The 21,605-nt window shown below is 47.3% G+C and overlaps 7 protein-coding genes across 7 annotated transcripts; 2 read left to right on the forward strand and 5 right to left on the reverse strand.

Moving 5' to 3' along the window:
- Positions 1-214: 214 nt before the first annotated feature.
- BHQ10_001766 (uncharacterized protein) lies at positions 215-5,667 on the reverse strand (the record flags this gene model as incomplete). The annotated part of the gene is made up of 8 exons (XM_040873838.1): positions 215-289; positions 343-410; positions 468-825; positions 1,455-1,525; positions 1,594-3,069; positions 4,498-4,576; positions 4,641-5,530; positions 5,595-5,667. The coding sequence occupies 8 exons, from the start codon at positions 5,665-5,667 to the stop codon at positions 215-217; spliced, it is 3,090 nt and encodes a 1,029-aa protein (XP_040730271.1).
- Positions 5,668-6,626: 959 nt separating this feature from the next.
- BHQ10_001767 (uncharacterized protein) lies at positions 6,627-8,319 on the reverse strand (the record flags this gene model as incomplete). Its single annotated transcript, XM_040873839.1, has 3 exons — positions 6,627-7,370; positions 7,430-8,119; positions 8,176-8,319. The coding sequence occupies 3 exons, from the start codon at positions 8,317-8,319 to the stop codon at positions 6,627-6,629; spliced, it is 1,578 nt and encodes a 525-aa protein (XP_040730272.1).
- An 834-nt stretch (positions 8,320-9,153) lies between these two features.
- BHQ10_001768 (uncharacterized protein) lies at positions 9,154-10,693 on the reverse strand (the record flags this gene model as incomplete). The annotated part of the gene is made up of 7 exons (XM_040873840.1): positions 9,154-9,535; positions 9,595-9,625; positions 9,683-9,750; positions 9,812-9,929; positions 9,989-10,173; positions 10,236-10,429; positions 10,526-10,693. The coding sequence occupies 7 exons, from the start codon at positions 10,691-10,693 to the stop codon at positions 9,154-9,156; spliced, it is 1,146 nt and encodes a 381-aa protein (XP_040730273.1).
- Positions 10,694-12,418: 1,725 nt separating this feature from the next.
- BHQ10_001769 (uncharacterized protein) lies at positions 12,419-13,777 on the forward strand (the record flags this gene model as incomplete). Its single annotated transcript, XM_040873841.1, has 2 exons — positions 12,419-13,282; positions 13,331-13,777. The coding sequence occupies 2 exons, from the start codon at positions 12,419-12,421 to the stop codon at positions 13,775-13,777; spliced, it is 1,311 nt and encodes a 436-aa protein (XP_040730274.1).
- Positions 13,778-14,150: 373 nt separating this feature from the next.
- BHQ10_001770 (uncharacterized protein) lies at positions 14,151-16,685 on the reverse strand (the record flags this gene model as incomplete). Its single annotated transcript, XM_040873843.1, has 3 exons — positions 14,151-15,051; positions 15,100-15,680; positions 15,732-16,685. 3 exons carry the CDS (start codon positions 16,683-16,685, stop codon positions 14,151-14,153), a joined length of 2,436 nt encoding a protein of 811 aa, XP_040730275.1.
- A 1,842-nt stretch (positions 16,686-18,527) lies between these two features.
- On the forward strand, positions 18,528-20,306 carry BHQ10_001771 (uncharacterized protein; the record flags this gene model as incomplete). The annotated part of the gene is made up of 2 exons (XM_040873844.1): positions 18,528-19,142; positions 19,206-20,306. The coding sequence occupies 2 exons, from the start codon at positions 18,528-18,530 to the stop codon at positions 20,304-20,306; spliced, it is 1,716 nt and encodes a 571-aa protein (XP_040730276.1).
- A 149-nt stretch (positions 20,307-20,455) lies between these two features.
- Positions 20,456-21,161, reverse strand: BHQ10_001772 (uncharacterized protein; the record flags this gene model as incomplete). The annotated part of the gene is made up of 2 exons (XM_040873845.1): positions 20,456-21,043; positions 21,096-21,161. The coding sequence occupies 2 exons, from the start codon at positions 21,159-21,161 to the stop codon at positions 20,456-20,458; spliced, it is 654 nt and encodes a 217-aa protein (XP_040730277.1).
- Positions 21,162-21,605: the final 444 nt, after the last annotated feature.

The raw sequence follows: 21,605 nt of genomic DNA on the forward strand, positions 1-21,605 counted from the left end.
TGACATCTCATTGGCGGACATTTAGACGACACGTGATCTGAGTGCGGCCTTAGTAATCAGGTTCTCCGCGGTTGTTGCATGTGAAAGTCAAAGTCCTCGCTGTCAGCTGATGATGAATGTCCTTCTATCGTACGTAAATTACACATGATTCTGATATACATTCCGCCATATGATATGATTTGACAGAGTCTTTTGATTTTGTTCACTAATCATCCTACTCTTTCTTCTTGATGGGTCGCTCAGGAGCCGAGAATAGCGAGTTGATCGAAGCGAAGAAATCCTTTCGGAACTATCCTCATTATCAGTATTGCTTAAATATTGCAAGTCCGGCAAAACACTCACATCTTCGAAAGGATGCTCCTCTCCTTCCTTGCCCCATTCCATGAAAAGTAGCGAATATATCACAATAACTGTTCCGACATCTGTCAGAGACTAAAGACATTTCCAGAACGAAGTAAGACACTCACAGATGATAATCCCCCACTGGGCCAGCTTTGTAAACTTCACCCATCTGGGCCGCGCATATTTCAGCGCTGCGCGCCGTCTATATTTCCGTTCTAGTCGTAACTGGTGCTTGGGCGAGAGTTTGGACATGTCCGGTGGCCATTGGCGTTTGGGTCTGTACGGGCTGTAGTATGCGCCTTCATTTTCTGCTTCGTATTCGTAGCGGTATGCGTCTTCGTCTTCGGTGGGTTGGGGTTGGGATTGAGATTGTGGCTGTTTTGGGGATGAGCTGAGCCGGAATGGAGAGGAAGATGTCGAAGCGTAGGTTGCTCGTTGAGTGTAGAAAAGCGTTCGGGATAGACTCGTGTTTAGCGATTTGTTCTTTTCAAAATCAATCAGCACAAGTCATTCACTAGAAGAGAAGCGCTGCGAGGAGAGTTGCCGTACATTCCGACATGAGCAATTGTAATAATTCCTTGATGCGACTGTAAGCGCCGACGATTGACGGGGAAGAGCGACTTGGCTTGGTCGCATAGCCAGCTCAACCAACGGCCGTAGAAGTCGTATGCTCGCCATTGTCGTATTGTGGGCTGGCAATTGATCTTCGGATATTGGTCGCCAACTCGACTGAAGTCTAACTTCACGATTGTCAAGCTGTGGAGTCGCCGAGCTTATGTGGAGCTAAGCTGTTGACCCCATAATTATGACTAACTTGTTAAGTACTAGTCGTATATTGAATGAGCCCTAACTTCTAAAACTACATACATGGACTTAGTACGTCCTTAATCGGTCATTTGAAGGTTTAACAGATCGAAAAAATAGGGATGACCGGATCGGGGCTCGTAACAAAGGAAGTATGTGGAAAGAGCGAAATGCCATACTCAGGCAGGAGCCACTACTGTTCGACATTGAACACCACGGAGATCCGATCATAAAACAGATATCAGAAATCTACTATAGACGAGCTTGGTTCTTTTATACATCTTTCAAATTATCAGCAGGGATCATACCAATTCAAGAAAGAAGTGGTGAATCACGAAGCCGTGTCTTGCGATGAATGGCGGTATAGATTGCAGAACTACTAGAATGAACATCAGAGTGCAATACTTTCACTATCACTTCGCCACTTACAAACGCATTAACAATCACAAGGTGTAATTTCAGATCCAGGCTTCCCTCCAATCGTAAGATGCCACCTCCAGGCATTTTCCGCGAACTTTCCTGGAATAAAAGCCCTCTTGCCATGTCTTTCCCATATCCCTCTCTCAGACCTCCCAACAAATATAACCTGCGGCCCTCCAAAGTGCATCAGACCTAAATGGGCCAAAGCATAGACTCGGGCCTCGCCCAGAACCACCACGTGCGACCCCGTAACGTTCTTTTGATCGACATCGCTGAAATCAAATTTCTCTCCATCGCCGCTCGTGATCGACGCACCAGACACGTTCTGGAAAGTGATGGGGAATATTTTCGCGCAGATGAGATCACCATCAAAAATACTCGTAGGAGAGGTTTGTATCTTGATATCATATTCATGGATGTACGTCCCCGACTCGGTGTATCTATTAGCAGGCACCAACTCACGGTCAATATCGTACGAAGGCATGTCATTAGGATGAAATATAGGTAAGGCAGGCACAAGCCCAAATCGTGCATCAAACGGGATATCTTCCCCTATATCCAGCCATGACGGTAGGTCCTTCGTCTTTCGCGCTAATTCTAGGATAAGATCCTCGCGCGTACGGTCATAGTCAACCTTAATGCTCACACCTAACAGGTGCATGACGCTGAAGACCATGTCTTGCGGTTTTGTCGACGTGCGCAGGTATATAGACCTCCATGCTGCGGATCTCTTCATTTCATCAGTATGGCCCCTCAACACCCCCTCCAGGGCAGTAATCAAGGATTCGTCGGCACCAAAACAACGAACGATGAATGGCACGCGGGTTTTCACTTTTGTTGATTTATTGACTCTGGTAATCTCGAGCCCTCTCTTACGGCAGCTCAGCAGGTTTTGGAGTTTTGAAAGTGCGAGGTCATCGTCTACCTGATCAATTTGATATGTAGGACCCGTGGTACCATACTCATAGTCGTAGTTCGTTGTATCCCATCTCGGTTCCTTGATTAGTACATGCACGTTTTCTGGGGACAAGGTCGCTTCTTGTAACGTCCAGGCCCGCGTTATCCATGGAGCGGTATTACCCACACCCTGCGCCGAAGCAACACCTCCAGGCATCACGATCACTGCTACTGATCTTTGGTATACATGCCCCATATGCTGAATCTGCAGCTTCTTGTCTTCCGACGAGTTTTGATGCACACAAGTCAAATCCAGCCAGATAAATACACAGCCCAAATGCTGTGCTGCTTTTGCGGCCTGAACGAGCCCTTCCCAGCTGATCGTGTGGTATTTGTCGTTACCCAGGTCGATTCTAAGCGGTCGATCAGCGATTTCACTAAGTCGTTGTACTTCGTCGCTGGCAGCCCATGAGTGCGAGATGGTGGCGTATTTGGGGATGAACGAGTCTCCCGGGTTGGTGATATCTAGTCCGCGCCATTCGGAGAGGATGAGTGTCGGATTGTCATCGTTCAACAAGTCGGAAACTGTGATGAGGCGTAGCCAGCCTGGTTTCCAGTTAATTGATGCATAGGTCCAGTCTCTGTTGTCGCGCTCTTTTATGAGTTGGATGGGATAGCCGGGCATTTTTATTTCTTGTGCCGATGACTTGGATATTATTGACCTTGGTAATTACAATATGTGTTGACAGATTACATATATCTTCGAAACTAACTCTAGAATGAGAAGACACATCGAGTCTTTTATATGAGTATTGAGAGCGCAACTGCTGCCGCATTCGGGTGCTATGTAACTTGTCCTTAATAGCTAATTATTTCCGAGTTGAGACTGTCGAAAGCCACTTGCCTATCATCGACCGGCTCAGCTAGCCATTGAAGGTGAGGGGTGTATGACCCCGGTCGCTCATGACCCCTCGGTGGGAGGCGTTGCCGATGATAGTGCTGATAGAGCTGTATTGGCTGGTAACGAGGCTTTCTTTTTTTTTTTTTCATGACGGCAATAACATATCTTATTTGACATGAGAAACCCGGAGTATATGGATATGTGGTCGGATTTCAAAAAATGAATACGAAGTAGACCCCGCGCGTTCGAGCAGCCCGTTGACTCGGACACCTTAGCTTAAAGTGTCACAGAGACGCTTTTTCTTGTAGACTTCAATTTATCTTCATTTACATCCCAGTCAATTTAGCTGCTCTTTATCTCCAAATATATATCATCCCCAATGATATAGCAACATTCTTAAACATGTGTCTAGAGCGGTTCGGTGCGAACTACATACGTGATATGCAACGAATATGTGTAATGTACTCATGATGAAGAATCTGAGCCCCATGCTCTGAAAATATAAACGTGTCTTTCTTCAATTGGTTGGTGAGACTTGCTACCAGCGCTCAAAGTCACGATTCGGCATCTCGTACTACCTGGATATCTAACCCACTCCTCACTCAGCTACAATTTTCAAAGGAAGAACTGGACTATTTATTTCATTTTTAAGCAGGTACTAGACGAGTCTCAATGAGAAAATTAGATATCCGAAAACAACAGGCTAATCTCATTTAAGAATCTCCATCTCTGTCATTTCAGTAGCCTAGCCCTAGCCCTAACTCAATTACTTAGGTTAATCCTGCTGGTTATTTAATCTTGATATCTAGTATGTCTACAAGACGCATTTTTCGGCCTACAATGTTTCCTACACTTTTAATCTCAACATCAGTGTCCAGTGGCAAAGTCTTCCGAGCTTGAGAGTCAGACTAAGTCCGGCTGACAGGTAAATGCATTAATGGAATGAACAGTAAATGATCACTTAACGGCGAGAAAGTCGACATGATAGGACAGAAATGCCTAGCATATGCTGAGCACGATCAGTCTACTCACATACGTATTTCTATCAAGGGCAGTCTTCTATAATCTGGCAAGAGGACCATCTGGACGAGCAATGCCAATCGATGCCTTTGATATTTCGGCCACTGACTTACAACCAGCCAGCTGCATCACACGTTTGAATTCATCGTAGAGAATATCGAGGGTTTTCGTCACACCTTTCTCTCCATCATACTGTTAGGTAAATGCGTCAATTTCTTGCTTCTAATGAATATAGATACGGTATAAATGTACTTACTCCAAGACCCCAGATAGCAGGTCGACCAACCCAACAGCATTGTGCACCAAGAGCAATAGCCTTGAAGATATCAGCACCCGTTCTGAATCCACCATCAATATGAACAGGAATCTTCCCGTCGGCAGCTGCGATGCACTCCGGCAAAGCATCAAGAGTAGCAGGTGTTCCGTCGAGTTGGCGGCCACCATGATTACTGACAAGCACACCGTCGCATCCATACTGGCGGGCCAATAGAACATCTTCTGCAGTCAAGATACCCTTTATCCATATCTGCATCTTAGTCTTGCTTCTTAGCCAAGGGATATCGTAGGCCCACGAATGTGAATCCGAGTTGAAGACAGTGAACGATTCATCATGCGTCTGGGATTGGATCATTTCCGTGGTCTTCTCAAGCATAGGGAACGCAAGACCGGCTGGKGTACGCCAGTCGTTCCTCCATTCATTGTAACGAAACCCCAAGACTGGGCTATCGGCAGTAAGAAAGATGGCTACACACCCTGCGGCCTCAGCACGCCTGATAACACGTTCTTGGAGAGCTCGGTCCTGCATGGTATAGAGCTGCATGACGTGTGCAGTACGCCCAAGGCCAGTCTCTTTACTAGCTGCAATCACTTCCTCGACTGTGTAGTTAGAAAATGACGAGACTCCCATGTGAACGCCCCTCTTGGCGCATGCTCTGGCCGTGGCTAGCTCGCCATCAGGATGGGCCAAGGCTTGGATGCCGGCCGGTGAGACACACAATGGGAAAGCAATCTTTCTACCTAGGACAGTGACGCTGGTATCTGCATTGGATACATCTTTTAGAACGCGGGGTCTGATGCGATACTTGGCAAATGCTGTGCTATTTTCGCGGACAGTGACCTGATCTGTAGAACCGGAGTTGAAGAAATCTAGCAGTGTGAGTCAGCGGCTAAGCCTGAAGATGAGTCGGTTGCGAAAGGCTGCTTTCTTTACCAGTTGAGCTCTTTTCCAACTTTTTTTCGGCCTCCTTGCGGATGTCATCAATGCAAAGAATTGGAGTACCCATCTCGCCTGATTATTATGAGTTTGTCACTTAGATACGAGCTTATACTTCTGTACTCGTATGATATTAGCAAGGTCTCTTCGCGGGTGTCTGCTAATGAAAGAATTCATTATTTTATATCCTTGAACTTATCTAGGTACATCTGCCTGAGTCATATGCGAGCAATAGAGGCAGAAGCCCCCACCATTCGGACATCGGACAGTTGTCCGGCGCTGATAAGACAGATCTAGATGTCGGGGCCGATGTACAACACTCGATGGGGTATACCTATATCTGAGTTATTAATTTTCTTTATCGTAGGTCGCTTGAGATAAAGTAAACTAGTTTCACAATGATATCTGCCGTTGCAAGCATGACATGGTCACAATTGAAGTATAGCCGATAGATTGAAGTGGTTTTACTCAGATACAAATTTCAAAATAACCCTAAACCAATCTCTCGCATACTTGATCAGAAGCACTCCATGTTCAATGTTGTTTTGGAAGGTCGGGGGGCTACTTTGGACTATCCTTCCAAAAATTTTTGTGTCTACAAGGTGCTGCTCTCATAAATACTCAATATGGTCTCAAAACTATCCACGAATGGCATTTCAAAAGGGACCACAACAATGATCATTGACACTCCGTTTTCTCTATGATATTCCCCGGCGAGAACTACATTCAACACCTCGTAGCTTTTCGTTGTCGATCAACGACTAGAAGGCCAGAGGATAGGGGTAATGTTCACGGTGGGCTTTCTTGAAAGTCTTTAGAACTGTGTATAAAAACTATAGAACATGACTGAAGTTGCGGCGTGATTCTTAATGATCAGATGCATTTTCGGTACACACAAAATGTATATTAATATCGATAGATCACGGGAAAATATGTGGACAAAAGACTCATCTCTATCATTCAAGGAGTATTAATTCTAATTGTAGCAAGACGGCTAAAACAGCAAATCTGATCAAAACATAGTACAAATTAAGCAACCACATCCTGCTTCGTGCTGATAGTTGCTCCATCTTCAGTGAAAGCAAGAGTCTTGCTCAACTTGGTAGTCCACTCACGGACAACATGGCCCTTGAGAATAAGTCCAATCATGATGATATCGACGAATAGAATGAAAAAAGAACCCATCCCCCACATCCAGCCCACACCAACGGCATCTTCCCAGTTAGTAGTGATGAAGACAGAGATCAGACCGAAGGTAACGCGGTAGGCATTCAGGGAGACGGAGGCCTCGACGGGGTTATGCAGGAAGCATTCGATGATGTAGTTGTAGCAGACCGGCAGGGCGAGAAGAGCGCCGAACCAGATCAAGAAGGATCCTAGAGCAAGGACCATATAATGGAGATGATATTGCAGACCAGCACCCCACAAACCGAGACCGATGGGTAGCATGATCGATGGCAGGATGGTGTTCGCCAGGCGGTACTCGGTGTGCCAGGTGCCACCGCGACGACGAGCCACCCAGAGGGGTGTCTTATCATTGAAAAAGAAGCCATAGATCTGGGCACAGAGGATGCCAACCCATGCGGTCATGGTGAAAAAAGCCATTTGCAGTGAAGAAAAGCCATAACCGCCAGCGACAACGGGAGGCTCCATAAAGGTAGCCAGAGTGGAGGCTTGCATGATGGGCAAACCAAGGGCGACGAAGATGTACGTTCCCATGAGAAGGGTAATGGGAGCAAAAGTGATTTGGAAGGGAATGATTGCCCGTCGCACCTACTTGAAGGTTAGCGTGTTTTTCAATATAGAGGGCGTAAGGCGTGATGATGACTTACAAACTCCTTGCCTTTGCCAGCAGGCTGTGTTCTTGTGCCAGGGAAAAAGGTGGCAATTCTGTTGGCTAGCCAGTTCTTGGGTAGAGGAGGACGGGGGACGGCAGCTTCGCGGTTGTATGTAGTTTCCTCAACGAAGATAAAGACCAGAATCATCGCAGCGCCGATGGGGCCGAGGGTCCACCAGAAAACAAGGTCCCAAGGATTATTGTTGGCGATGAAACCTCCCAGTGTTCCTCCGCCGACGACGGCGAAGATGATCATGATTTCGAAAACAGCAAAAGCCTTTCCACGCTGGTGCAGAAAGAACATGTCAATGATGTATCCGCTGCCAAGAATGGCTGGAATACCACCAAAAAGGCCAGTAAAGAGTCGAGAGATGGTGAACGGAATGTAATCATTGGCACCAGTCATCTCACCACCCCAAATCTGGCCGGCGAAGATGCAAACGAGACTCCAGAAAATGACAGCACCTCGTCCGATCACTCCAACCAGTGGAATAAAGAAGAAGGGACCGGCGACCCAGCCAGCGAGACCAGCTGAGACGGAGTAAAGCAGGTCGTTTGGGGTCTTGTTATATACTGGCACCTGGGACATGAAGGTGAGCATGTTTGAATTGGGCGACATCTGAGCTGCGAAAGCAGCCAGACAGACGGAGGCGAAGATGATTATCTTCTTTCTTATCGGCCAATTCTACATGCATTGCGTTAGAATGTTCGACTTCTGATGATTTAGGTAGAGCAGCATACCAAAGGATCCTCTGGATCGTCCGTAGGCTGCGGAATCAGAACTACATCACGGCCCTGCTTGTCCTTTACCATCTTTGGGGAATCCGCATTGGCAGTCGTAACTGCCAACGTGGTCTTCATCTCCTCAGAGGCAGTCTCAGACATGATGATGTTGTTGATAATGCCAGGTACACGAGAAAATATTCGTCACGCGCAGTATGACGAGGAAGAGAGATATGCAAGTGACAGGGAAAAAGAAAAAAACAACGAGACCTGGAGACATGGATTATGTATGGGCCGGTTTTGGGCCATCTCGGAATATTTCTCATTTATCCTCCATGCCAAGTGGCTCACTGAGTCGCCGGCCAGACGGGTCGACCATGCATGATTCGATGCACAAAGGGGGATCCCAGTTCTGGGATTGATTTGATCTAGAAGCTCTCTTTCGCCAGCAGCAACACTAGTACTGCGCCATTGGTTACATCGTGTAGCTATACGTGGACTCGTTGGACGTTCTGGATGGCTTGACCAGGGTGAGGCATTAGATAATGCTAGTGGCGTTTTCAATATCGGTATAAAATAATTGTGGAATATATACGAGAGAAATATACAACAGAGCCAATAGGAATAGAACCTGGAGTGAGGATAGTCAAAGACAATAAGGAGTAGAGGCTTGTTACGATACACAGACGTTACCCGTACCGTATGTACCCGTATGTATGGGTCAGGATGTAAGCCCTAATTTCGTTCATGCAGGCACTTGAGCTTTCCCAGCGGACACGCATTCTCGGTATTCTAGAATCCAATCTACTAAAGTTCTTAATCATGGAAAGGAACTAGATTAGGCATTCTGCAATGTGATGATTCCACCTCCCAGCAATCGAGATGCGTCTGGTACGTAAAGACTTTATTAGAGTCATTCATGAGCACACAATCTACCTAGATAGTTCTAAGAAATACGTAGTCTAGCGTAAAGAAATAACAGACTCTCCTCCCCATCTAACGACTCTGCTTTGGGTATACCACTGCGTCCGACACCAGCATCTCATCACTCGACCGGTCTGTTCCCCCTTCGCGACTCGAGTGAAAGACCGACACATCGGTCGTCTTCACAATACCGTGTGTCTTGCTCTCCCACAACTTCTTCTGGCTGCTACCATCCGACCCAGGCTCTTCGTCAGGCAGCTCCTGCATCTGATCGCGTTGTGATCCCAGCCAGGAACGATGGCGCGACCTCTGCCCGGAGCGAGACATGGTGTTGAGTGGAACGGAGTGCGATCGCGAGTTCGATTTCGAGTAGGATTCTGTGACGGAGTTGTGGCCGAGTAAAGGACGGACGGAGGGTGCCGCTGCTGCGATAACGCCGAATGTTGCTTCAAGTCTGATGAAGAGGTCTTATTAGCGGTTATCCATTTGAGGAATCCGGAAGTTGAGACTTACACTGCCCACTTGAAGAGCGGAACTAGATCCCCTGTTATTGAAAAGTAGGTCAGTAGATACTTCCAGAAAACAGGCGTATCAAACTCACAGGTCGGGTCATGGGTTGCAGTCAAACTAGGAACCAAAACAGTACGCGCAAGGGCAAACCCTCCGCTCCTATTGCATTGTTAGTCATTATACTGTAGAAGAGACGAGCGACAGTTTGCCGACGACGTACGCAAAACCCAAGGCCATAATAGCACAAACACCAATCTTCACTCTCCAGATAATCTTGATATTCCAGAGAAACACGATTGGCAGAATCGAAAGAACGAAGTCGGTCGCGGCAGCAATTGCTGCAAATCATGGCATTAGTCATGAGAATACTCCATGAGGACAGAATGATGGCACTTACTTCCCTGCGCGATTCCAAGCGCATTGATGGCAGTATCCGACCAGCAATGCCCTTCAATCGTTTTGTCCCAGTTCAATGCAACGGGGGTGCATTGCGGGAAGATGACGGCGGCGTCGATCAGACTTGTAAGAGTGTTAAACACAATAAAGGCCCAGAAGAAAGCCTTCCATCGTTTGCTGGTAGGACTGTCACAATAAGTCAGACCTGTATTCAGTGAAATCAAGTCAGTACTATAGCAAGCACTTACAAGAGACGTTTCAGGAACAAGCTAATCGAGATCTTCACAAAGACAGTGGAGATGATCAACATAAACTCAGCGATTCGCATGAGCATGATACTATACGTCGCGGCGTGTATATCGTTCTCTAGGAACTGAATGTGTCGTCCTATTCCATTGGATGTGCCGCCAATGACTAAACCCATTACTACGAATGTAGTAGCCTGTAGTCAGAATAGAGATTAACTTTCATCCTCGCTCAGGCCTTTTCTTTTCTCTTTCTTTTTGAAGAAACTTTGTAAAGTATCATTGAAACTCACCATGGCTAGCACATTGAAGAAATCATCCCAGTCCAGCAACTTAATAAGTCGTAAGCGCACATAGATTCGAAGCGCAGTCACAATAAAAGCAACGATTGTGGTCAGGATGGTGGGAATGAGGAGCTCAGAGGCCCTATTGACATCGACCACTGTCACCTGCGAGCTCATGATGGCCGGTCTATCACGCAGAATATAGGAAGTCGTGATGTGCTCATGAAGAAAGGAAGAAAGGTACAGCGCTGGCAACTTGTAGTATATTATGGCCCGTCTGGGATATCTTGCAGAATCTGCATGTGGCTTGTACAGGGCCTACAATCTAGTAATCTACGTACTCTTACTACTCCGTAGGTACAATCCAATGAAACTCCCTGTCGGCATTCGCCATACTCGATCAAGCCCCAGGGATCTGATGCAGCTAGTACATATACACCCCAGTACCTGCAAATCAAAACACGAAGGATCGGTTACTGCTGTGATTGTTGGATGATGATTACAGACCTAATGGATTTGCTTTTTCTACGTTTGCAGGATCTCATGCAGACTTGTCACACGGTGATCACTATGTCTTGCTGATAAAGATTACCTAAAGTTTTCTTCTTTCAAAGTTCTTGCAAGTCCGAGGGGTCCAGGGGGGGAGAGACCTCGGATAATTTCAAAAACGTGAAAATTCCAGAAAGAAAAATTACCATATTCCGCATGTGGTAAAACGTGCGAAGCTATGTATCAAAACCCTGGAACCGACCTCTACACATAATTACGTACTAGTACGACTGCGCAATAATCCCTGTCTCTTCCTCGACAAGCCACATTTCGCCGCAATGTCGTACTATGTGTACGTTCCCAGCATACCTACTACGATAGTAGGTATGAACCAAAGCCCGGAGGATCGACTACTTCATGCATACTACGCAGATATCTATCGCTGATTTGTCCAATGCGTTACATGCATGATACTAGTGGCTTTTAGGGTCGTACATGGTCGTACAAGAGCGTGCATTGGACACCTCAAGCTTTACTTTGCTCATTGGAAATGCCTGCTTGTGTACTAGTGCGGCACAGTCAAAGTGTCCAGGGTCCAGGATAGTGTAAACTAATATTCCGAGTACTAAGTGCTAATTAAGTAGCTTTATACGACCACGAGAATGCGTCTAGCCTCTAGCCTCTAGCCTCTTAGACTCTGCAAATTCTGGGTTTTCGTCAATGGTTTTGTTTTTGGAACAATCAAAAGACGGAAATGTTCTTTTGTGGTTGAGAATGAGGTGGGGAATAAGTGATCTTTGTCACGCTCAGGTCGTACGGAGAAGTACATAAAAATCTTCAGCACATAATTTAAACCTGCACAGTCTCTGAAGATAAGTTTTAAAAAAGAAAAGAAAAGTAAAAATTTGAACTAAACTTGCAAACAGCCAATAATTTCCCGGGGAAGTGATTGCTTCTATAATAAACACAGGCTATGAACAGGGGTTTTCAGGGCTAATGCAGCCGCAACCCTATTAGCCCTGATACAGGGATCCTCGCGGAACACAGCGTGTTACTCCCGTCGTTTATCCCCTCAAGCGATAAGTCTTCGTGGCGATTTTGAGTCTACCTAGGTAGAATGATTTATTTATTATTTGAACTTGTCTTCGTACGGATTGAAGTACGGTTATTCCGGGAAGCCCTCTATAGGATTAGTAAGTTAGTAACAGCTCGATACCTGTACTAGTATGTTTACATATCAGTGGCATGATATTGCACATGAAAGGATTAACATAGTAGAAGACGAGACTAGAGGTTCGGGGAACATTACAAAAAGAGAAGACGAGGGACAGAAAAAAGAAAAGAAAAAAAGGAGAGGTGAATACGAGCGACAACGTACCATCGAACGCCAAACTGCCCAGGCAAATCTTAAACATGGAACGCTCTGAAGAATCCCCCAAAAAGCAATTCACCGTCGCCATCGTAGGCGGTGGCATCGGCGGCCTGACGCTCGCTATCGGTCTTCTTCGGCGCAATGTCTCAGTACGCATCTACGAAGCAGCCGCTGCCTTTGGCGAGGTCGGGCTGGGCCTCTCCATCGGCCCAGCAGCACATCGCGCCATGCCGCTTATCGATCCCCAGATTCGGGAAATATACGATTCACTCATCACTACGCATGCTGATAGTCCTGGCTTTGAGAAATTTAGGCAAACCTGGTTTGAGGTTATATGGGCTACAGGCGGGCAGGCTGGGGAGAAGTTGATGACGCTTAATGCGTTGCCGTCTGGCCAAACGACGGTGCGACGAAGTGATTTTTTGAATGCGCTTGTCGGTCTTGTGCCAGATGGAGTGGCGCAGTTTGGGAAGAGGCTGGKTAAGCTGCAAGAGAACACCGAAGGKGTGACGCTGAGTTTTGAAGATGGTACTTCCGTTGTTGCTGATGTGGTGGTCGGCTGTGATGGTATACGCTCCAAAGTCAAAGAGGCGTTATTCCCGGATGAGGGTGATCTCGAGCGCTTTAAACCAAAGTATAGTGGCATGTATGGCTACCGCGCTGTGCTCGATATGGAGACCATGGTAGAAGCAGTGGGTGATCAGCGCGCGAAGGTCTCGACTTGGTATGTTGGTAAGGGTGCGTATGCAATCACATACCCCATCATGCGCGCCAAGAAGGTCAATGTCGGCCTTTATACGTTGAATGATACCTGGGACAGCGACAGCTGGGTTCGCGAGGCTAGTAGGGATGATATGGAAAAAGATTTTGGGTATATGGGGGACTATGTCAATAGGATTATTAAGGTATGTCTATCCTCATTGCCCGTAAATTCCTCCTCTAATTGATGGCAGTATATGACCGACGCTTCTCAATGGGCCATTTTCGAGCATCCTCACATCCCAACCTTCGCGAAATCCAAAGTCGCTATCCTTGGCGATGCAGCGCACGCTTCTACGCCGCATCAGGGCGCTGGTGCCGGACAAGCCATCGAAGACGCACACGTGCTTGCAGAATTACTAGCAGACACACACATTACTTCCCCAGAGCACGTCGCGCTCGCTTTTCAGGCATACGATGCCGTGCGGCGGGAACGTAGCCAAAGGGTTGTGACGAGTAGTAAGGAGAACATGGATCTGTTGTGCCTATGCTATGAAGGCATTGGCGACGACGGAGATAAATTGAAGGAAACATGGCAGGAGAGGTTTCGGTGGCTGTGGGATATTGATATTCAGGAGCAGGCGGAGAAGGCTAGGACTATTATGCTTGATTTGATACGCCAGCAAGAGTTGAGATCATAGGCCCGCATCTGACGTAGTCTAGGTTTAGAGCAGCGTACTCGACATAGAGATTGCACGTATTAGAAAAAAAATCATCAATTCATTCCTCAAGTCATTATATACGCCTGATGTAATCATAATCATGGTCTGGTCATGGTCATGTATGCGCGCTTTCTGAGTCCAAATGGACATGCACAAAAGATGCTGAAAGGTGCAAAAAGCCTGTTGGCACGAAGCCAGCAAGCTGAGACAGTCATACTGAGCTGAAAAAAGCAGATTGCATCTGCAAACTCCAAATGCCGATACTCCAACGCCCTTATCCACATACGCCGTTCATAAATGTAAGACATAGAAACACATAAAAAGAGAAGAGAAGAAAACATGGTGGTTATACTCAAATCCACCCATCAACATCGCAAATGCGACTGGGAGACTTTTTCTCCAGGTCAATGTCAAGGGCCAGCTTTGGTGGCTCTTCAACAGGCTTCTTGCTGGAAGTTTTAATGGGTGACTTCTTGGGGGACCCAGGTTCTGGTCCCTCGCGGACGAATTTGAAATCCCAGCCATCGTCCCGAGCTGCAGAGACCCATGTCTTCAGACAGTCGTGGACTGCGCCGTAGAACTTTTCCTTGCAAGTGCGCATACTTCCTCCCATGGCCTTTTCGAAGCCTGAAGCACGGAGGTCTTCCCGAAGAGCGTTTCGCTGCTTGGGCGTAGGCTGACACGCAATCAATCCATTCATAAGGTCGAGGTGCGTGGCAAGATAGTTTGTAGCGTCCCATTCAACACCGCCGACATATGGAGCAGCTGGTACGGGGGGCCTGGGTGCAGGGAAGTGTTTCTTGAAGTAATCTCCTTCCTTTTCAACAACAACATTGTCACGACTCAAAGGAATGACGTTCAAATGGTGAAGAAAAATCCAAAAAACTTCTTTAGTGACGTTGGTCACTTCTCTGCACCACACACGGTATGGACGGGGCTGGTAAATGTTTGAGATGAACTCAACCTGGTGTTTGTTGGAGGTAGGGTCGCGCAGGTAGGCCAGAATCTCCGCGGCTCGTGCAGGCATTTCGCCTTCAGGAGCAGTTGAAAGATGCGTGAAGAGAAGGCTGATGATGACGCCTCGAGTGGTGAACTCGCTGGGGCCTTTTTTCTCTTCGTCAAAAATCATTCCCAGCAATGCCGGGAAAAGCTCCTTGCTTAAGGCCGTCAACCGTTGCAGAGCAACAGAGGTCGTACAGAGAGCTTTGAGACAAAGCAAAGCTTCGTGGAGTAAGTTGTCCTCATGTTCCTCCCTGTATAAGGTAAGTAAAAATACAAGAACTATCTCTTAAGATACATACCTCCATTCAACCTTCATGATGCGGTAGAGAAGCTGAATGATTTCATCCATTCCATCACCCGCAATGAAGGAGTCGACCCACGCTACGGTCTCATTCCGTAGCAGGAGACGAAGCTTGTGTAGCTTGCCTACTTCGACCAGCTCAGGTTTTTGAACTTCCCGCAAGTAATGTATAAAATCGGCCGGATCCGCTGAAGTGTCAGTCTGGTTCTTCGCATGCAATGAAGTGGAAGAGGCGGACGCAGTAGGCATCATGTATGGCCGTGAAAGATCTACTGATTTTGGACGCTTGAAAGAGCTGGCACTATTCGATTTCTGATGTTTCTTAGGTGAAGTATCTCCCCTTGTAGAGCTAAATGGTGAACGAGCACGCGAAAGTGAGCGCAAGCTCTTGTCGCGAGTTTGGGAGGGGGCAGATCGATCATTCTTCCTTCCACGTCGGCCGGCACTATCAAAAGTGCTAGACGTAGCGGAGTTAGGGATCGAACTTTCGGCGTGATTCTTTTGGATAAAGTCAGCCTTGATGTTGGTATCAAGCGATCTCATCTTGTCTCGCATATTCATAGGAATGTTCCGTGCGTCCTGTTTTGGTCAGTAAAGGTCTTCTATCCGCCAAAGCTTGCATAAACTCACCAGAAGCTTTTCAAATTCACTCTCAATCTGCTTACTGTCCTGGTCCTTACGAGTAGAGTCTTTGGCTTCCAACGCCGACACGACCGCCATCACACGACCACCGCTCTGGGTAGAGTTCCTCTTCGACTCGTGAATGGAGCGAGCATCAGGTGCAGACTGAGGTTCAGCCTGCTTTTCCGAGTGACGCTGCTTGCCCGACGGAACGCGCTGAATCTGTCCGAGCATTTCTCTGACCTTCATTGTGCCGGACGAGATATAGTCCGATTTGGGTCTAGGCTTCTGGACAAGAGTAGGCTGGTTATCGTAAAAGTTCCGTTGCTTCGAGGGTAGGTATTGCTTTGGAGTATACAGAGACATTTCGTCTTCCAATGTCCTCTGACTTTCTGGGACATATACATTGCCCGTCTGGTCTTCCACTGGCTGGGTAGCGAACTGAGCCCAGATGGGAGAGACAACTTCTGACACTGGTCGTCGGTTCTCCTTGTCCTTTGGCTCAGCAACAGTCTCGCCTTTGCGTCCTCGGTTCGACCTCTTCAAGATAGCAGACAGACTAGCCGTAGACTTCATCTTCTTCATCGTCTTTCCCAATGAACCCTCCTCATCCGGTGAGTCCGACGAGCTCCGACTCTCTTTCTTCTCGCGGTCTCTCAACAGAGCTCTAAGTGATACAGAGCTTTTTGTCTTCTTATGCAACCCATCCCTCCTGGGTTGTGTACCCGCGGCGTCCCGATTGTGTGCTCTTTCCCCCAACGGCTGAGCATGGGGGTGATCGGCCGGAAGAAAACCGGCGTTGCCTATAAAGCTTGTTCCTGGCATGACTGATGGTAGAGCATCGCCAGCCGAGGTGTTTCTTTTGTGTGCTTTGGACGGCAAGATAGAGCGGAGCATGGACGTCTTTGTCGGCGAGCGAGTCGCGTCGTCGAAGATGGTCGGGGCTTGGGTGTTCGAAAGCATGACGCGTAGACACTAGAGAACAATGAGTATGCGAACAAGGCAAGCTATGATTATAATTAAAGACTGACCTGAAGTGTTGGTATTGAAAACAAACGCCTCTCGCAAGGTTATGCAGATAAAAACAAAGAGAAACAAACGCCCAACACGGAGTCTGAGGGAAGCGAAGCAAGGGTCCAGCCAGAAGAAACAAACATGAAGATAGCAGAGGAGAAGAGAAATCAGGGACACAGTCTCTACTGGTGACGAAGAACAAGAGAGGAAAAGGAGGAGGAGGAAGACCGAAATTAAGAAGATTTGGGATCACGGGAAGCTCGCAACTGGAGAATGAGTTGCTCCGGTTTCCTGGGTAGCTTGTCTGTTCTGAGATAGGCTCTCCACTCGAGAGAGAGAGTCAGTAGTCAGTCTACGACATGAGTAAACTAAGTGGACTAAGAATTTATGGAGCTTCCATCAGTGGTTGAAACCTTCCGGCCCCGTGCAGCCCGTAAACAGTGGGGGAGCCGCCGTTGCTGAGACAACCACCACCCACTCTCTGATAGCAAGGCCGATTTTCAACGTCCTGATCCTTGTCTAGATCATTAAGATGGTCTATAATGTAATTACTCTAAAGACCGATGACATCTCTGATCAGCGAATATGACATCTGCTTGATTGTCTAGTCTATCTGTTTCATCATATACCGGAGAATTGTGGTGATTCTAGGCCACGATCTGACTCAACTAGCTTTGATGCTACATTTAGGACTCTTCCTTGATCGTAATTGAATTCATAAACATCACTTTGCTTTGACCAGTGACGCGGAGTCTTCCGATTCGATTGGATGTTTGTTTTCATGCAATCAAGGGTTAGGGCCAGCGGACACGTAGATACATGCCTGGAGAAACTCAAATCATACACCAGACCGCTCTTTGAGTGGTTCGTGTGGTGTGGAGGGGACACGAACGATTGTGTTGACATATAAATGAGAGTATTAATGCAGCATTCTGGATTTGTCCGTTGTCCAGGTACCGACGATTCAAGGCGACGCTGTGAGAACAGATAGGGCACCGAAGCATGAGATCTCACATCGATATTGACAGGCAGCAAATCTGGGGTATGACAGAGTAGGCTTTGGTGGCTCAGAAATACATGAGAGACTAGAAAATGAGATGTACTTGACGAGTTCTAGCCTCAGCTTTGTCATAGTCGTGTAGTCAACTGGTGTCAACTAGTGGTGTGGCTAATAGATTACCTTAAAGTAGTGCTATTCTTCCCGTTGGACAGTATACATGACTGTAACGTTGAAAACAGTACTCGCCACATATATGAGTAGATTTCTTATTTTTCCACTCCGAAGTAAAGCTTCATGTAAGATATCTCTTCAGCACGGATAGTTGTAGATCTTGTGGAGAAAACCGGAGAATAAAGCTAAATAAAAATGACCCCTCCAAGACGTATCACATCGGAAATGCAATTTGGGTACGTCGGTAGGCACCTAGGCAATCGTCAACCCGCAAGTTCCTCATTTCGCAGTTTGAATACGAGCGATTACGGATATTCCGATACGATTCTCTTGTCGATTTCGGGATTCGGTTGTCTCAGAATGAAGAAAGACCGCGGGCAGAATCGGGTGGATCTGAGAACGTCGAAGTGTTCCAAGTCTGGGACGACGGCATCACGTAAGTCAGAGTAACCCTATTTCCAACTTCACTTCTTCAACTACCGACTTATATATATGTTGAAACGCCACCAGTTTGCTCAATTCACAGCGTATAATTTAACAATCTACACCATCAGAGCATATGCATTGAACAGCCATACCAACCAAGGGCTTCCAGAGGCACCAACCCGTCCACCACCAAAATGAATCAACCATCCAGGACTGACGACACTCTGGAACACCCAGGCTGGAACCAGAACCCGTCAGCCCTCAATGCAGACGCAACAACCAGAAATGATTTCAACGGCATAATCAATCTTAGAAATCGAAGAGATCATTCATTACAGACGAGCTCACAGGATGAGTTAGCCCAGATAGCTGTGATACCTCCACCGCCAGATCCATCTTCTTCACCAAAGGCAGCAGCAGGAGGCGTCTTGACGACCACGACAGGAAATGATACACCGCAATCGCGCAGTAAAGCACTCACTATGTCCATCTCAGTGCCCAAATTCCTCCGTCCCATCGTCAAATTCGCCTCCTTTATCGGCCCGGGTTTCTTGATTGCTGTTGCATACATCGACCCGGGCAACTATGCGACAGATGCCGCTGCCGGCGCCCAGAGCAAATATGCTCTACTCTTTGTCGTACTAATGTCAAATTTATTTGCTGTGTTTCTGCAATCTCTCTGCATCAAGCTGGGCAGTGTGACGGGCCTCAACCTTGCGGAGAATTGTAGAGCGCATCTTCCGAAATGGCTTAATATCATATTGTATATTCTGTCGGAAGCGGCTATTATAGCTACTGATATCGCGGAGGTGAGCTTCAGCTTTCTCTTATCCTCTGTTCTAGCCCTCAATTTGAGACTAACAATGGTACAGGTAATCGGCTCAGCGATAGCACTAAACCTCCTCCTCAAAGTTCCCCTCGTAGCAGGCTGCGTCATCACCATGGCCGACGTGCTCATTCTTCTAATCTTCTATCGCCCACAGGGATCAATGTGGGGACTTCGAGCCTTTGAGTTCTTCGTCATGCTACTTGTGCTCGGCGTGGTGGTATGTTTCTGTATTCAACTGTCCTTAGTTAAGACCCAATCCGTCGGTGAAGTGTTTCGAGGATATCTGCCCTCGCCAGCGGTCATCCAAGGCTCGGGACTGTATCAGAGTTGCGGTATTATCGGGGCTACCGTCATGCCTCATTCGCTCTTTCTGGGTAGTGGATCTGTTCAACCACGGCTTAAAGAGTATGATCTCAACGCTGGTTATATCGAGCCTTCCTCCGAACATGACGACGAGATATATCGTCCTTCGATCCACGCTATCCGTGGCTGCTTGAAATATTCCATTATTGAATTGACTCTGACCTTATTCACATTCGCGCTCTTTATCAACAGCGCCATTCTTATCGTCGCCGCAGCTGCGCTGTACGGTACCCCGGGAGCAGATAATGCAGATCTCTTCGGCATCCATGMCCTCCTCTCGCAATCCAYCGCMCCCGCCGCAGGCACCATTTTTGGTCTCGCATTACTGCTCTCAGGTCTATCTGCAGGCATCATCTGCACAATAGCCGGACAAATGGTCAGCGAGGGCATGATAAACTGGACCTTCCGACCATGGGTACGCAGATTACTTACCCGCGTTATCAGTATCGTGCCGAGTGTTATTATAGCTGCCTCCGTGGGCCGGCAGGGGTTGAGCACGGCGTTGACAGCATCCCAGGTGGTGCTGAGTGTTATATTACCATTTGTCATTGCGCCGCTCATCTATTTCACGGCCAGAAACAAGTTTATGACTGTCCGAAACGAAAGCGTCGATCTGTCGGAGTTGAACACTAACGCCGAGCAAGCGCAGTCGCAGCCCCAAGAAACGGCTTTTAAAATGAGGAATAGTTGGCCTGTGTCGGTGTTGGCGTTGATAATTTGGGCTGCTATAACTGTCATGGATGTTGCTGCGCTGGTGTTGATTGGCCTGGGATTGGCGTAATTTCGATCTTGGTCTGGTTTTTCGGTGTTCACTATTAGTTACGTACATATATATTACATATAGCTTGGTGGAGTTTTTTATTTAAAAAAGGATATCATACTATAAACCTATCCTACTGAGTAGTCACAACCCCAACAATAGGCATGATGTTAGCCAACCCCCCCAGCCGCTTCTTTGACCTTTCCCTGCTCAGGCGGCTCATCAACAAAACTCGGCGGCGCAACCTCATCCTGCAGAAAGCTTGGTACAGCCTCTGAGTCCCCCATCGGATTCTCGAACAGACTCTCCTCTCCCAACGCCTCCAACTCCGCATCCAACTCCGCCTCATCCACATCCTCGGGAATATCATACGCCCTGGATATACTCTCGTTAATCTCATTCCCGATATCCATCAAATCTGCCATCTCATCCTGCATTCTTTCGATTTTATCAATATCGATTTTCCCGTATTGTTTTTTCAGAGTCTTCGTAGTTGTCTTCATCGCATCGACGGTGGTCATTACGTTCTTGAGATTGTCCTGCATCATATTCGCCTGCTCCATGTTCCAGGATTGTTGCGAGAGTTGGTCGCGTTGCGCTTCGTACTGTTTTCGGCGCTGAAGGATCTTGAGTGCCTTTTGGCGCAGGGCGGTTTTGCCGGGCCCGTCGCGCATTTTGGAGAGGCGGGTTTGGTAGGTGGAGAGTTCGGAGTTGAGGGCGGCGAGTTTTACGTCGATTGAGGAGACGCGGTTGTCTACCTTTCAAATTCATGAGTTAGATGCAGATGACGTTGATCATTTGGTGACTTACATTTGAGATTGCAGAGTCCAGGGTTGGCTTAGGGGCCTGGTTCTTTGTGCCGAAGAGTCGATTCATTTTGTTAATCAGGTATTGGGGTTAGAATATGTTGTATTGAGATCATTCGGTCAGACCAGTGTAGTGTTGACTTGGACGGTTGGAGGGGTAACAAGAGTCGAGCAATTCCAGCCTCACCGCCTCGACATACAGCGCCTTCGACAAGCCAGTCCCATGCAGCGATAGAAATGTAAATCGAGGTTTTGGCTACGTTCTATAGCTTCACGTTGCAAAACATGTGCTGGGCTAGCCAGATTGTTGTTGGTATTAGAGGTGGTAGTGGCGACGTCAGAGTGTAGCCTAGTCTTTGTATGGACGGCGAATCGGGTTAGACTGACATGGCCATAGCATCCTTTGTACTCCAGAGCCACATGGACTTGGCCTGTTCACATGAATAGGTACATACGTAGTTCTAACGTTATTTATCATTTATCTTCAGTTCACATGAACTCTTGTCTTTTGTTC

This window comes from Talaromyces amestolkiae (assembly GCF_001896365.1).
Source record: "Talaromyces amestolkiae strain CIB chromosome Unknown scaffold2.1, whole genome shotgun sequence".
In the NCBI taxonomy this organism is placed as follows: Eukaryota; Fungi; Ascomycota; class Eurotiomycetes; order Eurotiales; family Trichocomaceae; genus Talaromyces; species Talaromyces amestolkiae.